The sequence below is a fragment of the Brassica rapa genome, chromosome A09, assembly GCF_000309985.2.
Source record: "Brassica rapa cultivar Chiifu-401-42 chromosome A09, CAAS_Brap_v3.01, whole genome shotgun sequence".
NCBI classification, from domain to species: Eukaryota; Viridiplantae; Streptophyta; class Magnoliopsida; order Brassicales; family Brassicaceae; genus Brassica; species Brassica rapa.
The window spans coordinates 31,506,637-31,519,879 of record NC_024803.2 but is presented as its reverse complement, the minus strand read 5'-3'; the positions used below and the strand labels follow the sequence as shown (position 1 = coordinate 31,519,879).

Sequence of the window (13,243 nt, the reverse complement as noted above, 5' to 3'; positions counted from 1 at the left end):
TTAAAATAGTAACTATATATATATAAAGATTAGTAAAATATTGTTTTATTGTCATATTCAAAGACATTGTAACATTTCACAAATTTAAAAAGTTTTTAAAAAATTAAACTTTTTGCTTCATAGATTTATATTATCGAGTAAATAATTAAACATTTACGTTTTGTTTAATTTTTAAAATAAACTATATAGCTTAAATTTTTTTTATAATTTTTAAAAGTTAACAAATATTTAAATATTTAGCATATAGAGGTATAATATTACAATATTAAATTATATCTATTTAATTTATACTATCTATAAATCTAGTAGATCATCTATTGTTTAAATCCAATTATTGATAGCCCAATAAAAATTTCTGATAGGCCAAAATTTAAATGATAATATTAAATATTAAATGTAACATGACTTTCTAGGAATAGATCCATTAGGTCCATTTTTTAAAAAAATCACACATGAATCAAAGTTGTGACTTCTGTTTTAATATATAAGATAACAAGAGTTTGTGAAACAATAACAATATTAAAATAAATTAAAATTTGTTTTTTGGTATCAAAACGGTCGTTCTAATAAAATACTAGAATATTAAATTAAAGTAAGTGTTTTTGTGTATATTAAAAGGTAAAAACAAGTGATAGATCAGACATGTGACAACGGAAGTAGGGCTGGGTTGCGGGTCAAACCCGCCCCGCTGACCCGCCAACCCACAGGTTACAAAGTTTTTTTTGTCAAAAAATCCGATCCGCACAACCCACGAACAAATAAATTTGTATCCGCATCCGCTCCGCTTAATTTTGCTGGTAATCCGCGGGACCCGTGGGTTATATTTTTATTTTAAAAATATTTATTTAATTTAACTTTGTAAAATATAATATAAAAATATATATTTATAATTAAATTTTTAAAAATTTTAAAATATTTTGATTATTATTTTTAAAAAATTCCCATATTTTTTAAAAAATAACACTTTTACAAAAAAAAACTATTTTAAAAAAAAAATTAAAAAACAATTGCGGGTAACTATTTTTTAAAAAAAAATCAAAAAACAATTGCGGGTTGGTGGGTACCCGCGTTTCAAAATCCACCAACCCGCACCCGTCCCGCAAAAAATGCTCATAACCCGCACCCGCGAATCGATTTTTCTAAATTGTTTGACCCGCACCCGCTCCGCGGCGGGTCAAACGGGCCGGACACCACGGGTAAAGACTCATATTCCCAGGCTTACACGGAAGTTCTGAACTTTTTTTCAGTTCTTCACATTTATGGATTCACACATTGTTTCTCTATAGCAAAGAGGCAGGGGAGAATCCAGAAGAATTTGTCAATGAGTGTAAAAATTAATAAACGACAAAGGGGTCATCGAACTTGAGACTTGAAAGGGGTGCAAAATACTATTAAACCATCTCATCTAGCTGATTTCTTTATATTTTTACATACAAAATAGTTAATATTTATAAAATTACGGGTGCCCGTGCCACCATAACCTTAGGCATTCGCTTCGCCCCTGAAGAGGCATGTATTTGTAGTGACTTTTATCGGTCACTTTCATAAGAAAAAATATCTAGCTAAAGGATAATTATTATTTCGTTTGGTATTATTATCTTTGACACAATTATTATTAATATTTATAAAAGTAAAAGTTTGATTTTTCTTAAGTTTAGAAAACTTCCTTTTAAGAAGCATCGTGTTATTGTTATTTCTGTTAGATTTGAAATCAATAAAGTAAGATGTTATAAAAAAAAAAGAAATTTGTTTTCTAATAAAGTATGGAAGATCCCTACTCTTCCTAAGATAAGAGTCTTTATGTGAAGGGCTCTCTCTGGCTCTGGCTGTAGCTGATAGACTAAACTCGAGAAGCTTGAATGTTGATCAAACATGCAAACTTTGCAATAATGCTCTGGAGTCTATCAACCATGTACTGTTTCAGTGTCATCCTGCTCAAGAAATGCTACAGACAGTACACTTCCCAGTTGATTCTACGCCACCTCGCAATCTGACAGACAACTTTACAGTGATCATGCAGATGATATCAGATATGAATATTGAGGAAAGTCGCAGAAATGCGATTCCCTGATTACTCTGGATTATATGGAAGAACCGCAACTCTATCTTATATGCAGAGATTCAAACATCGGTTGATACATTGAAAAGCCAAGCGTTAGAGGAAGCAAAGCTCTGGTTTTCTGTAAACAAGAAAGCTCCATCAGCTGAATCTGTAACATCAACATTGAGGACCTCGAATTCTTGGCAACCTCCTAATCTCAATCTTGTCAAATGCAACGTGAATGCAAGTTGGAGGAATGCAACTGCTATGGTGGGCGCTGCATGGATTCTGAGAGATCACCAGGGTAATGTTTTGTTCCACTCAAGAGATGCTTTCACTCCCTCTGGGAATAGATTATTTGCAGAGCTTAGATGTATCAGCTGGGCTCTTCAGAGTATACATGATATGAGTTTTAGAGACGTGATTTTGGGAATCGACTCCCATGATGCCTTTCAAGCGATCTCTAATGCTATAACATGGTCAAGATATCGTCATTTACTCGACAAGATCAAGGATGTGCGCTCTGCCTTTGAGTCGGTGATTTTTAAACAGGAATCAACATATTCAAATTCCATTGCATGAGACATTGCAAGAAGTGTAACTCAGGATGGAAGGTTCCACTCTTACCTTGCCCTTGGAGGCCCTGCCTGGCTCCACAACAGGATTCAAGAAGAAGCCATCTCCAACGTTTGCTAAATCTTTCTCTTAAGATCATTATGTTGGTGTTTGCGCTTTATCCTTGTTTCCGATTGCTCTTATCCTATTTTTTCCATACGAATATTGGTTATTCCCTCTTAATTGAGTTCAGACGTTAAATACGGTCGACAAAAACAACTATAAATACGAAATTAGAGTACAAAATCAGTTTACAAATTTAATAAAGTTTGGCTTTCTCCACGTTTAATTTGTAGATTTTCTTAACAGTGAAGGAAGAATGAATATGGTTGCTCTCGTATTCGGGATCCTCGTACTCTTACATATGTGGACGGATTCTCTCGTCGACATCAAACCTACTTTATGTGAGTTATTTTCTGCGATTCTTTAATCAATGCTTTCACTTGCTTTTAACTCTTCTGCTTCCACTTCCATATGGACTAATTTAGTTAGGTTTTACTCAACCCGTCTGAGTACACAATTAGTACTTTTCTTCTCTACTTCACAGATTTGAAAACTAATTTTATTAGATTTGACTCAAAGCGCTCGCCTAGGAGAGTAGGAATCTTGTTGCTTTCTTCTTACTATTTGCCCTTTCCATTATGTTCTTGTGCAGCTTAAGGCAAAGTGATTTTGATGGCTTTCAACATCAATCTGGAAGCTAATTTCTGTAAGTTGTCGTTTTGTTCTTGATTTTTCATAACCTTGTTTCCAACTTTTGTCCATCATGACACAACTTTCTCTTTCTGACCCACTTCTATTTTCATCTCTATATTTTCTTCTAAACTAGAAATTTTTTATTATAGAGTTGGATTTACTACAATGTATGACTCTATAATATAATTCTTCTATTTATAGGAGAAAATATAGAAATATGTTATTTTCACCTCTAAAAGTATCTCCAATGTATGCTTCTATATTTTTCTCTAAAATAGATATCTCTATTATAGAAGTGAGTTTGTTCCAATGTATAATAACTCTATAATAGTGTTCTTCTATTTTAAAGAAAAATATAGAAAAATGTTACTTTTTGTCTCTATATTTGTTCTGATGTATGACTATATAATAAAATTCTTCTATTTACAGAGAAAAATATAGAGATGAAAATAGAAATAGATTGGACATAGTCTAAATATAGAGACAAAAAATTATTTTTTCAATATTTTTCTTTAAAATAGAAGAACTTTATTATAAAAGCATATATTGAATTAATTCTACTTCTATAATAGAGATCTCTATTTTAGAGAAAAATATAGAGGTGTACATTAGAGATGCTTTTAATTATAATGTAATCTTTTTTAATTATAATGTAATCTTGATGAAAACAGTTTCACTTCCATCATTGTAGTCACCTGGGCCAGGAGAAAGAGTGCTTTACGTGGTATATCCCGTTTCGTCTTGATCGTAAGAGGAGGGTGCAATTTTAAGGAGAAAGTCGAAACGTGGTTGGAGCTGGTTTTAAAGCTACCATAGTTCATGATGATGTGCTCCGCGACATTTTGGTACCAGGTAGAGTTATGTTTTGAGAGGCAAATAACTCCAGATTTTTTTACTTTCCAAAACACTTTGTCTTTGGATTTACTCTCCAAGTCACATTGCACATGTGACATACTTTTTCCTTAGTCATTGTCTTCTATACCCTTATGGTAGAAAAAATAGAAAAACCAAACCGGTTAAAATCCTATATTTCAGTTTACCAATTGTACCAACCCTATCTCTAATTCAGATTAACACATTTTTCTCTCTCTCTTTTACGATTCTCTCTCTCTCTCTCCAACTCTTCCTTCTTGCGGCGATTTCTGAAAACCCTAGATCTAAGTTCTTTACAGTCTCTCTTTCCATCTCCTTCCGTTCTTCACACACTCTCCGCCACTCCGCCGTTCTTAGATATTCGCCGCTTCCTGTACTTGTCACAGTTGCTAGCTCCTATGGAGGAAGATCACATCCACTCTCCGGTCGTCAGCCAATACGCGGCACAGTTTTACGGCTCAACTTCTCACATCAAGTCAAAACCTGGTGAACCCATCCACGCTTCATCGGACCACGCTTCATCCATCCACGTCTCACCCATCCACAATCCCCAAACACCTTCATCCCATCAATGTTTCACCCGTCCACTCTTCCTCTGTCCATGCTTCACCCATCCACGCCTCACCAATCCACAATCTCCAAACACCTTCATTCCCCATCAATGTTTCACCCGTCCACGCTTCTACCACCCATAATCCTCCCGTACACAGCCCACCCGTCCACAACTCAAGGAAATGCGGTTGGATCTGTCAAACCAAAAACAAGAACAAATCGAAACCTTCAATTTCTGCCAAGAACAGCTCCAATAAAGACATAAACTTAGTGTGCTCGGTCGCTTCCTCCACATCCAACACAGTAAATTCACGTCCTTATCAAAGCTGACCTACTTCTCAAGTTTCAATTTTGGCCTTTGATTGAAACCACAAGATCCAGATCCGACGGTTAAGATTAAGGCACTTCACTTAATAAGCCTAATCAATAAATGCCTCCTAGGAAATAAATAAACCGAGTTCCATAGGCCAAACCGGTTTTTCTTTGGGAAGCAAAAAATCAAGCTGCTTTCGGTAAGGATATATTCGTCCGTTTTTTGTTTTTGGCCAAAGGAAAGTGCTTCACATGTGTAATGTGTCTCTTAGTGCAAGAGAAAGACAAAATGTGGCCCATTATGTAATCAACTCGTTTGGGCCATATTGATGCCAATGTGTTGTTGGTTCCTAGGTTAAACAAACCTGAGTGGTGGATCTTCATCGTATATATCATTCTTGATCGTAGTTGCTGCTGCTCTGGCTGCTTGCCTTTTCCTATTAAGCCAAACTTTACTTCTCGTAAATTTTAGTTTATTTCTGTTTCTTTTTTATCTTTCTTCCAATGAATTTCTGCTCTCTAACTTTATTTGCTTTCTAATATAGTTTATCTTAGTTAGGGTAATGATTTCTCTAGACAAAAACACTTCATGACCCCTCATCCTTTATCATTTTAAATTTTGCTGGCAAACCTCATGATTCAAGAGCTGTTCACTTATTTATAAGTTTGCTTTTACAGTTATGAAAGAAAACAAAGTAAAACTATCTCTGTGATCCTCATTTAAATGATTTCCTACAAGTTATATATCACTTTCTACAAATTATATTAGCAGAAAATATGTCCCATTACTAATTGAGTAACCCTCAATATTACTAACATAAAGAATGATTGTGCTCAGAGTTTGTAGGGGAAAAGTGAAAAGACATAGGATAATTAAACACGAACTAAATAAATTGTAAAACAAAATTTAGAAACTAACAAGTCTTAGCCGAATATTCTCAAAGATTGACAAGCATTATCAAGTCCAAGAATGAGATCTCTTAATGACAGGTTTGGTCTGTTTGTCCTCTTCCAAGGAGATCATTCCAAGATGAGAAGGATCTTCCAACATCATCTTGGCGACCAAGTAACCAGCGATGGACCATGTCTGAAACTTCCTCGCCTGTTTTCCAATAAACCTTCCCGACTTTCCGTCGTAGTACTCCGGCCAACCGTCTTTCAACAACCGTGACTCCGCCAGGTCGATGGCTCGTCTCGCTATCTGTGGCCGTCCCGTCTTTATGCACGCTGCTGTCAATAGCCACAAAAGCACTGCGCGGTCGCCGGATAGAAAGAATCAGAAACAAAAAGAACAAATATAATCATCATTACATAAAGGCAAATAGTAATAAGCAATCGGAGGAAATACATTTTGGTAGCCACAGATACAATTTATGTACCAAAAGCTATTTCTTTTTCCAATGAAATAAATCAAATACTTTATACATGATGATGAATTTTGACTAATGAAAACACTTTCCGTAAAGAAGGATTTATGCATTTTTTTCTCCAAAATATTGTCTCCAACTTTTTAAGCCTAAAAGTAATTAACATAGATTTCTAAACACCTTACTTTACCACAAATCAACGCAATTATAGATACATACTAAATCTTGACTTTCACAAAGCAAAAAGATGTAGATTTCTAAACTTTCATCATAATCTAAAAGAGAATAATTTCAAGAAATAAAAGTAAAAAAAAAAATCACCTGGCCAAGAACCTCCGTTATGGTAACTCCACCGAGTATTCTTAGGGTCACAACCAGTAACGATCCTCCACTCATGGCTCTCAATAGCCGGATGACAAATCTTAACCGGCATCTCTCCGACCAGCTCTTCCCACCGTTCCTCGATCAAGTCCATGATCGCCGCAGACTGCTCAGGCGTGGCTAAGGAAGCAAGGATGGCTACACAGTTGCCAAGAGCGAACCACCTGAAGTCCATACGAGCTGGACTAACGTTTCCTATAAAGTAGCCGCCACGGAGAGGCATGAAGTCGAAGACCCACTCAGGGATCGAGTCAGGGATGACGTTGAACTTGTTTACAGCCGTGTGCGAGTACTCCTCCGTCTTGTAGCGGTAAATGTCGTTGAGCTGCTGAAAGTCCAGCCAGAAATAGCTTCTCATGTGGAAGCTAAGCGCGTGTAGACGCTTAGATATCCTCTCCATGAACTCTTTCCCTTCAGTGTCGTGCTTTAGCATCGACATTGCTGATCGTAGAGCCATGAAGAAGAGAGCTTGGATCTCAATCGGGTATCCATAAACCCCCTGCGCACGCAAGACTCCGTCCCGTTAGACACTGGTTCGGTGTACAAACCGAACCGAACTTGTCTTAAAAGCCCAAAGAAATCAAACCAATACCGAAATATTATAATATATTGAACTTGTGTTTTGAGCTAAAATATATAAGAAAATAGTTTTTTTTTTTGATGAAATAATAAATTTATTGATATCATGGAAAAAGAATAATTATTTACAAGAAAATATGTTTGCTGATACTCAGCTCCCTCTATTTCAAAGTTAAATGTAGTTATAGTATAGAATCTTGTTACAAAATAAGTATTGTATTACAATTTCAATGTAGTTTTTGTATTGATTTATTTTTTACCCTTAATTAAACATTTAGCCATGTTATTAATTTTTGTAAAAAAACTTTAAACCATTCGAAATGGAGAATCAGTCAAAAAAGAAAAGAAATGGAGAAAGTATCAAATAAATGTACAGTAGCTAAAAAATGATTTAAAAAAAAAATATATGGTTCATCCAAATCGATCCAAGAATTGAACCAAACTAAACCGAATAATTTTTAAAACGATCTAAACTCTCTAAACGGAACCACTTTTTCAACCCTACCAACTCTTATTGATTTGGATGACAGAGAGAAGAAAAGTTATTACCATTCTTCGATCGACCATGGAGCAGCCATCAGCGCAAAGCAATGTCGGAAAAGTATCAAAACCTTCGGAGAGACAAAGAGACAAAATGAGTCTCATACCCTTTTGACATTCAGGTGTATCAGCTAGAGAAAGGTCTCCAGTGGATTTGGTATAGGCTCTGAGGAGAATGATCCACCAGAAACCTGAGTCAACCGGAGCCACTCTTCCAATCGCACTTTCTCCAAAGTCAGCGATGACCGTGTCTGTTTTCTTGATCGGGTCGTGAATGACCTTGAAGCTAGCAGGCATGGCGCCTTCTCCGAGCTTGAACCTGTCGATTCTTTTCTCCCTTCCTTGGATTTGAATTGTCATGAGGAGAAAGTTCTTGACTATCTCTGGCTCTCCATTCATTAGAAAAGCTAGTGCGCTTGGAACAAAATCTCTTACGAAAACCTAATAAAACATTTTAAATAAAACTTGAAATTCATAGTTGATCAAAAAAAAAACTTAGAATTCATTTATTCAAAGGTTTCTCTAGAGAAGTTTATGCAAAAAAAAAAAAACATTTCAGTTATACAAAATATAAAAAAAATCGCTTATTACAAATCAGAAACGTGATTGGTTAAGACCTGACGTCATCATGAATCATTTCAGAACAGAGCTTCAGACATAACTATGGGACACACCAATAGTTATTACACAAACGATACCTGGTCATAGTTCAAGACTTCCTCAGAAGCATGGTCGTAGGCAGCGATAGTACCAACAGGTTGGCCACGGAAGTGAACCAATGATCGGCGTAGAGCATCCCAAGCCTCGGCGACCATAGGATGAGGCTCGAACGAGTTTCTAGTGGACGAAGCTGGAGTTTCCCATCCCGACCGGCCACCGGGAGAATTGATGCCGCTGTCCATGATTCCCATTTCGCTGAACGACCTCTCGTCGAACGACCTTTTGCGTTCAATGTTTAGCCTCGGCCGGTCAAGTAACCGAGATAGGTCGTCCACATCTGATAACGAGCTTTGTGAGTTTACTCGGAGATCCTCCATGGGGAATGACAAACTTCGTTTTCAGTATAGATCTGGAAGAAAAAAAAAAGTAAAAGTTAATTAGAGCGTTCTTGGGAAATGTTTTGTTTAATTTTGTTAGATAATGATCTTGGAACGTAACGAAAACATTATAGATTAGACTTATGTAGATAAATTTTATTAATAACCATTAGTACTGTTGGTTGTTATGGATGTAAAAAGATTATCGATAAAACAAGGAGACGTTGAAAATACAAAGAATATACTCAGATCTGAGAAGGAGAGGATAAACCGGACCTTTAAAGACGGAGAAGAACTCGGCCGGCGAGGTAATGTTGAGAGAGAGAAGAAGAGAAAAAAGGAAAACGAAATGATGAAGTGTAATATATATAGAGGAAGAAGAGAAACGACGAACGTGGAAAGTCTCTCGTTTTTTTCTCTCGTGGAGAGAGAAATAGAGACAAGGCTAGTGGCTTTTGTCGTATAGAGAAGGTTATTGGAGCGTGGTATTCACGGGAAGAAAACGACATCGTCTTGTTCTGACAATCTAGCCTGGCCGAATACGTATCGATTGGGCCACTGGACTTTTCGCCGGGTTCGATCGGCGTTATCGACTTTTTTATATGTATATGTTATTATTAGTCTTTTAAATATGGCTTTAGTTATTGTAGAAACCAATCAAAAATCAACAATGTGTATATCCTGTCGGAATTCAAGATCCCACTTATCTACTCAAGATTTTATTCATTATTGTTTCGAGCAAGTTGCATTGCATGCTGAAATTACTAGTTTGTATCGTTTCTTAAAGTGACGTTGTTGATACCATATGTTATCGTTATCCTTTGCGTATTAATAGTATTTTATTCGGAAGTTTACATATGTGTAATTATACGCAAAAAAGTTTTTCTTTTTGGGTGGTTTGGTTTACAGGAAACAAATGTGTTTAGGATCTGTAAATAAAGACGTATATACGGAGAATAATCTTGCTGAATTGGCGTTTTCTAAATTTAGCCAATATACTCTTTAGGAAATAAGTGAACTAATAAGTGGAATTATGATCTTACAATTATGATATAGGAAAGATTACATAAACGATTCGACAACCGACAATACTACATGCCTTATGAAGACCTACGCCTAACTGCATCACCTGAGCCGTTCTATGAAGATTCACGCCTGACCAGATTTACTTGCACCATGTTGAAGATTCCTCGCAAGTCTTTTCTCTATAGTCTGCATAATTGTTTAATAAACCGCTCTCTCCGGGACTTGAAACCTGGATTTCCTGTAATCTGCAATAAATTGCATAGTCTGGGATTCGAACCCCAGACCTGGGTGTAGAAGCCTTTAAACCTTAACCAATAGGCTACGGTGCTTCCACTGATATGTAAGATCATAATAAATCAGCGTTAAAAATAAGTGGAATTACTTGTTCGTCAAATCAAATGATATGTTTCTTGATGAAAATCCAAGGTAAATGATAGTTACTTCTTCAGCAAGAAAATAAAGATATTAAACGATACTCCAAACCAATCGAATAATATTAGATAAATGACATTACTTCGTCGAAATCAATCATGATTAGGAAAGTAGATTATTGCGTAAATGGTTGATAAAACTTTCATTGCAAGCTGTCAAGTTAATATAGCTATTTCCATCAAATAAAACGTGGATTTGGAAAACTATAATTGTCAGTGGAGCCTGGTGGTGCATGCGAGTCACGTGGACGATGTTAAATCAGGGATCTGTGTTTTTGCTTTCAAGTCAGGCCCTATAGTCGATAGTAGCTGTGAAGTATTGATCACATCTTCATCTATTTCACTCCTTTGGCATATAAATTGACATGATTTACAGTTGTGTAAAACTTTTTTTTTTCATGGCTCTAGTATTATACTACTTATATTAAGGCTCTAAAATTTATACTTTGTAGTTTGTACTACCAAAAACTAGATACAAATTATATTACAAACCGTCTAGTTACATATACAACCGAAATGAAGTGTTTTGTACTTAATCGTGTGTCTGTTAAGCACGTAGTCAGGGAAGGAAAGGGGGTGGATTTTATCTTCTTGATATTCAAGATTTAGTGCATAATGCATGCGTGTAAATATATTAAATACATAGTTTCGTAGATTCCACTTAAAGACTTCGATGATAGATTAAAATAGTGTTGCTACTTATTTTTTGGCAAAAATAATGTTGCTACTTGCTAGCTAGTAGCTATCTTAGGATATTTTGATATTTTCACCAGATGAAAGAGAGGTTTATATAACAATATATCATTGTCTACAACGCAATATGCATCAATGTTTTTTAACAATGCAATATGCGCAATTTTTTCAGAAAAAGATTTGTATGAAATAACTTATAAAAAAACATGCGTTACATGAAGTGACATGCAAGTGATTAGAGCGTCGATGAGTAGTCACTCAAAGGAAGATCAATATAGTTTTTTTTTTTTTTTAAACACTAGATTTTATATAAAAGAGATCAGAGATCGTACAAGGATTTGTTACAATCACTAAAGACCAAAGGAGGAGAGATTGGCTTAACAAAAAAGAGAATGAAGCCATTGAGGGAACCCCCTAGCAATATAAGATTGAAAGAAATTCTTGGCAATTACGCTTTTTGCTACCAGATTTGCTCCTTTGATGTTGTGATGGGAGTGATACTGGACTTTCCAATCCTGGAAACTATTGAGTTGCAGCAGGATCTTCGAAGAGTAGAACCGAAGAGATGGCCAAGCCGACGGTTTAGAAATGGCACCAATGAAATCATGATCATCACTAACAAAGATGATAGAGTTATAATTGAACGTTTTCAAACATTCAATAGCCCATAACCAACATTCAAGAGATGCATCATGTTTACTTGCAATTCCACTGAAAGATCTTCTTCCATGGAGAAGAACTACTCCATCACTATTTCGTAGAAACCAAGATGCCCCACATTCTTTTCTGATCTGGTCCCAAGCACATCCAATATCACATTTAAACCAAGAGATAGGAGGAGGTTTCCAACCGAAAATGATTCTCTTTTTCCTTTCAAGATCGATATCTTTTTCTTGTTTGTCGATAGATTTGATCAAAAACCAGTGATCAACTTCTTCGAAGATAGAGTTGATGAAGGTTGGACCCAAAGATAATTTACCTTCAAAGAAAAAGGAGTTTCTATTCTTCCATAAATTCCATAAGATCCAGGCTCCACTTCTTCTTATCCTTTCTGGAACAGAATTGTTCTTTGAAGTCTTCAGAACATAGAAAATATTTGAGAAGATAGAAGTGGCATCAAATCCATTTGGAGGAAGAGGAAAGTTGCTTAGTGCCCAAGTTTGTCTAGCAACCGAACAAATGAAAAGCACATGGTTTATAGATTCACCTTCTAGACCGCAACATTGGCATCTGGAGTCTACTTTCATACCTCTGGCGATGAGGTTGTCCGCAACAGATAATGCTCCACTAACCGCTTTCCAAATAAATATTTTGATTTTTGGAGCTGTAGATAAAGACCATATGTGTTCTTTGATTCCATTTAAGGATGGAAGGGTCTCAGCAGTAATCCAAGCTTCTCTTTTTGCTACCTTTTCTGCCAGCCAGTACCCTGATTTTACAGAGTATTCCCCTGATCTAGTGTGGTTCCAAATGAAGAAATCTGGAGAAGAAATGACCGGTTTGATCTTGATAATGATCTCTATATCCTGAGGGAAGAAAAGGTCTTGTAGGACATCTTGATTCCATAGGTGAGAATTATCCATCAGAAGTTTATTAACCGAAAGGTTTAAATCGATCAAGATGTTCTTCATAAGGGGAGAACGCATTCTTGTACCATCAACTAGCCAAGGAGACGTCCAAACTGAAAGAGATTTTCCATCTCCAACCATATGCCTGAGACCTTTAGTTAAAAGTTCACGACCAAAACATATGCTCCTCCAGGCATAAGAAGGGCGAGAACCAATAGTAGCATTAAGGAAAGAACCTTGAGGAAAGTATCTGCTCATGAGGAATCTACTTAGAAGAGAATCCGGAGATGATAGAATTCTCCATGCTTGTTTAGCAAGAAGAGCTTGATTAAAAGTTTCAATGTTTTTGAAACCCATCCCTCCTAGCTCTTTAGGAACACTCAATTTGTCCCAACTTAGCCAGTGGATCTTTCCTTTATCTTCTGTAGAGTTCCACCAAAAGTTAGCCATTGCAGAGGTGAGGTTCTTACAAGTTGTTTTAGGCAACCTGAAGCAGCTCATAGCATGGATGGGCATTGCTAATGCTACTGAC

At 36.1% G+C, this 13,243-nt stretch overlaps 2 protein-coding genes across 3 annotated transcripts; one reads left to right on the top strand and one right to left on the bottom strand.

Moving 5' to 3' along the window:
- The first annotated feature begins 1,942 nt into the window (after positions 1–1,942).
- On the top strand, positions 1,943–2,623 carry LOC117127813. Its single transcript, XM_033278484.1, has 2 exons — positions 1,943–2,048; positions 2,118–2,623. Exons 1-2 carry the CDS (start codon positions 1,943–1,945, stop codon positions 2,621–2,623), a joined length of 612 nt encoding a protein of 203 aa, XP_033134375.1.
- A 3,251-nt stretch (positions 2,624–5,874) lies between these two features.
- On the bottom strand, positions 5,875–9,694 carry LOC103840840 (probable alkaline/neutral invertase D). 2 transcript variants are annotated; one of them, XM_009117368.3, is made up of 5 exons: positions 9,270–9,694; positions 8,655–9,025; positions 7,966–8,397; positions 6,778–7,336; positions 5,875–6,340 (listed from the first exon to the last, which is right to left on the bottom strand). In XM_009117368.3, exons 2-5 carry the CDS (start codon positions 8,991–8,993, stop codon positions 6,048–6,050), a joined length of 1,623 nt encoding a protein of 540 aa, XP_009115616.1. In that variant the 5' UTR covers positions 8,994–9,025; positions 9,270–9,694; the 3' UTR covers positions 5,875–6,047. The 2 variants fall into 2 exon arrangements, with proteins under 2 accessions (XP_009115616.1, XP_009115617.1); XM_009117369.3 differs by lacking the exon at positions 9,270–9,694 and adding an exon at positions 9,161–9,235 and having other exon boundaries at positions 6,048–6,340.
- Between the last annotated feature and the right edge of the window lie 3,549 nt (positions 9,695–13,243).